Raw genomic sequence first — 4,495 nt, forward strand, 5'->3', positions numbered from 1 at the left:
AGATGTTGTGTAATAAAGTTATATTAAAGTATAAACGATATAGAGAAAGCTTCTGACATAGACATCAGAAGGGGGTAGAAAGAGTATCCCCTTTGCTAGTCTTAGCAGTGGAATTATATACTCTCAAATTAGTTATTACAGTGAATCAAAAGAATGTCTGGAGGTTGTAAAGAACTCACCAGACCTACTCCCATAATTTACATTTTGAGATAACAGAATTAGCCAGAAGGTTATTTCCAGAGACTGTCCTCAAGCCGGATACATTAATATTATATAATTCTAAGGAATGTAGAGGGGGGAAAAGTTTGTCCTTTCTTCCTCCATTAGAATTCCAGACCCTTCTCTGCATGGGGACCCCTAGACTTCTTATCAACCTGACTAGGAATTGACTGTCTCATTCCCCCCTTTTCTTTTAGGAGAATTATGTTGCCAAGGGAAATGGGCATCATTGTCGTTCCATAACTACTTCCTGCTGTTAAGGGGCATGGTCCCCAAACTGTTAAGGCAACATATTCTCCTAACCCTAAAAATGAGGGTCTCTGATCCAGGGGCCCCAAGTAATAGTTGGAGGAGGCTGTGGCACTCATAGGAGCTCGCACAACCTCAGAGTTATTGTAATTAAGATAGTTTTCCACCATGGGGAACTAGTTAACATCTCCCAAAGTGAGGCAATTGAGACTTCAGGAGTATCCGTAGCCCCGATCATCTTGGTCATGTGTTTAGTAAAATGAGTAACATTAGTGCTCATATCAGATACATAAGTACAGCATTGGGTATGATTAATGGCACAAGTTCCTCCTTGTGCAGCTGTCAGAATATCTAAAGCTAATCTGTTTTGAAAACCACCTTTCTAATTTGTGCTTGTTCAGCATTAAGAGCTGAAATAGCTTTTTGAGAATCCTGTAATGCCTATTGAGTAAAATTAGTCAAAGCATCCACTCGTAGCATAACATCTGTAGTTCCCAAAGAGGGAACAAACACTGCAGCCAAATAATCATACCAGTGAAATACAGACCTTGCCCACCGAGTTTTAAGGTGGGGTAAATTAGCAGGTTTCTCTGGAAATGCTGAAAATATAAAGCCGTGAGTCAAGGCTAGACCTAGGGTACATCTCCCTATCCAACCAGGGGGAAGCCATGCCCATAGGTAAGAGTCACACATCCAGTAAGTCCCATTTGGAGCAAGCCAGCGTGACTGAGATATTGAGTCCCAATCAGTGCCTGGCCAGACAAAGGGAGAACCTGAATTGGGGTTGGAAAACACGGGAATGATTACATTGCATATTTCCTGAGGCAAAAATCCCAAGTGTTTCCAATCACTATAATTAAGTTGTTGACTAACTTCTGGGGATGGCTCTATTTGTTCCCAGCATATAGGGGCAGTAGATATTAGACGTCCTTTTTCAGGAGTTAACCATATAACCTCATCCCATATTTGATAAATGTCAGATAAAAACCCATTAGATCTAGACCTATTTGCCTTATGTGTAGCAAAATAGTCATTGAACCAAGACAATGTATAATCAAAATTAAAAGTCACGTTATGTCCATAGTTAAAGTAAAACGTGTTGCACCAGTCCATTGTAGGGTTGTTAGATGTCATCAGTTTAAGAAGAGGCATCGCATATGATTGTTGTCAAAGATATTCACAGACTTGGAGGAGAAAGTCCTTTCCTTGAAGTGGAGATGTCCACCACGGGAAGCCTTCCACTGATGAAGAGGGGAGCTCTCCACAGACCCAGAAGTTAGACTGATTGTGAAATGCTGCGTAGGAGTGAACCCAAGCATTGTCTTGAGGTTCAAACGACAGACTCAGGATTTTTGGAGTCAGCAGAAATAGGCTCAGATAGATTATCAGGCCCATCTGAAAAGTACAAAGTCAGAGCATAGAAAGTAAAGACAATAAAATGAAATCACTTAGTTCTGGTCAGGGTGCCACCTCTTAACTCAAGTGTGATGTACCCACGAATCAATTCCTGGCACTTTGACAGCTGTGGGAGAAGAAAGAATAACCTAGTAACGGCCTTCCCAGAGGGGCTCAAGGGATGGGCCCACAGACCCCAATGTTTATATGAGGACCTCGGTTCCTTGCTCAAATAGAGGCTTGCTTGACTCAAGCTGGGTCAGGAGTCATCTCCCAGAGTTCTGTTAATGCCTGTTGAAAAGCTGAGAGCTGAGTTACATAATTAGTTAAGTCCAAGGCTTCAGGGTCTATAACAATGTCTATGCATAAGAAAGGCCCTCCCTAAATACATTCAAAGGGGGACAGTCCCTCCTTTTTGGGGGTAGTTCGAGCCCTCATTAAAGCTATGGGTACGACTTTAATCCAATTGTCCTGTGTCTCGAGTTAATTTACTCAGATGTCTTTTGATAATGTCATTAACTTTTTCAACCTTCCCTGAGGATTGGGGTTTACAGAACAGTGTAAGTGATATTTTATTCCTAGAGCTTTAGACACCCCCTGAGTTACAGCAGCTTTAAAGGCAGAGCCATTGTCACTCTGAAAGTTCCATAGCAGCCCAAACATGGGGATTTCATGGATTAAAATCTTTATAACCTCCTTAGCCTGCTCACTACAACAGGGAAAAGTTTCAATCCATCCAATAAAAGTATCCACCCAAACTTGTAAGCAAGAATACCCATTAGTTTTTGGCATATGAGTAAAATCAATTCCCCAGTTCTCTCCAGGATACTTTTCACTTCGTTGTAATCCAGATTTTGTTAGCTTTTCAGTCCTTGGGTTATTTTCTTGACAAACCTCACAGCTTTTGATAATGATTTGTAAAGTTTTTATTATATTTTTACCTTCAAAGAAACAAGAAGCCATCTGGAAAGTACTCTCTGCACCCAAATGAAAACTCTGGTGTAAACCTTTAAGAATTTTCTATTGAGCACTTTCAGGAATTATTAATCTTCCATCCTCAGACTGTAACCATCTTTTATCAGTAATCTTTGCTCTTCTTTCTGCATATCTTTTTAAATTTTTCCTCAGTATATTGTGGTTTTTCCTGTTCTATAGGACCTGTCCAGATCAAAGGTGTCTACAGTGAAGGGGTTTCATAAAGTGCTGCTTTTCTGGCTTGACAGTCAGCCAGTTGATTACCTTCAGCTATTTTACTCCCATCCCTGTTGTGTCCTTTGCAATGCATAACAGCTACTTCTTTAGGACAATATATAGCAGTTAAAAGTCTCTCAATCTCTCTGAAACGTTTAATAGGTTCTCCTGTTGCTGTTTTAGACTGTCTTTCTTTCCATATTGCAGCATGAGCATGTAAAGTCAAATAAGCATACTTAGAATTACTGTAGATATTTACTCGCTGCCCTTTGCTTAACTCTAGAGCTCGGGTCAGAACCACAAGCTCCGTTAACTGGGCACTGGTTCCCTGGGGGAGAGATTTTGCTTCTAAAACCTGTTCAACAGTCACCACTGCATAACCTGCTTTATGCTTTCCATCCCGAATAAAAGAACTGCCATCTGTAAATATTTCCATGTCAGGATTGTCTAATGGGGAATCCATTAGATCTTCCTGAGCTGCATAGTTTAAAGTTAGGAATTGGGAACAATCATGATCAGGTGTTTCATTTTCCTTCTCAGGAAGGAAAGTGACAGGATTTAAATTTCCACAAACTTTGAGCTTAGTTACTTGTCCTTCTAACAATGACTGATATTTAAGAAGCCTACTCTCTACTAACACATATATATGGAATTTAGAAAGATGGTAACGATAACCCTATATGCAAAACAGAAAAAGAGACACAGATGTATAGAACAGACTTTTGGACTCTGTGGGAGAAGGCGAGGGTGGGATGTTTCAAGAGAACAGCATCGAAACATGTATATTATCTAGGGTGAAACAGATCACCAGCCCAGGTTGGATGCATGAGACAAGTGCTTGGACCTGGTGCACTGGGAAGACCCAGAGGAATCGGGTGGAGAGGGAGTTGGGAGGGGGGATCGGGATGGGGAACACATGTAAATCCATGGCTGATTCATGTCAATGTATGACAAAACCCACTACAATATTGTAATTAGCCTCGAACTAATAAAAAAAATAAAAATTTAAAAAAAAGAAGCCTACTCTCTGTCATCCAAATATTAACCTTAGACTTTAAGATTTCACTCCCATCATAAGAAGTCAGTACAGTAAGGTTTTGTCCATTAATTATTTTTAAAGCTTTAGGTGCTAATAAAGCCACTGCCCCAATTACTCTTAGGCAGTGGGGCCACCCACGTGAAACTATATCCAATTCTCTGCTTAGATAAGCAATAGGTTGCTGGTGAGGCCCTCGGGGTTGTGTCAAAACTCCCAAGGCCACACCTTTTCTTTCAGTGACAAACAAATTAAATTCTGACCCTGTGGGCAAGCTCAGAGCAGGAGCTTGCAGGAGAGCAGTCTGAAGAACCTTAAAAGCCTTTTGAGTATCTGGAGACCAAACCAGTTTGTCGGTTCCGGCTTGCTGAGTTTCAGCTATAAGTTTATATAAATGCCGGGCAA

General features: G+C 40.8%; 1 protein-coding gene across 1 annotated transcript; it reads right to left on the reverse strand.

The window, feature by feature from the left end:
• Positions 1-3,040: 3,040 nt before the first annotated feature.
• On the reverse strand, positions 3,041-3,517 carry LOC139033141 (ribonuclease H-like). The gene has a single exon (XM_070461893.1). It carries the CDS (start codon positions 3,515-3,517, stop codon positions 3,041-3,043), a length of 477 nt encoding a protein of 158 aa, XP_070317994.1.
• Between the last annotated feature and the right edge of the window lie 978 nt (positions 3,518-4,495).

Source organism: Odocoileus virginianus, chromosome X (genome assembly GCF_023699985.2).
Source record: "Odocoileus virginianus isolate 20LAN1187 ecotype Illinois chromosome X, Ovbor_1.2, whole genome shotgun sequence".
Lineage (NCBI taxonomy): Eukaryota > Metazoa > Chordata > Mammalia > Artiodactyla > Cervidae > Odocoileus > Odocoileus virginianus.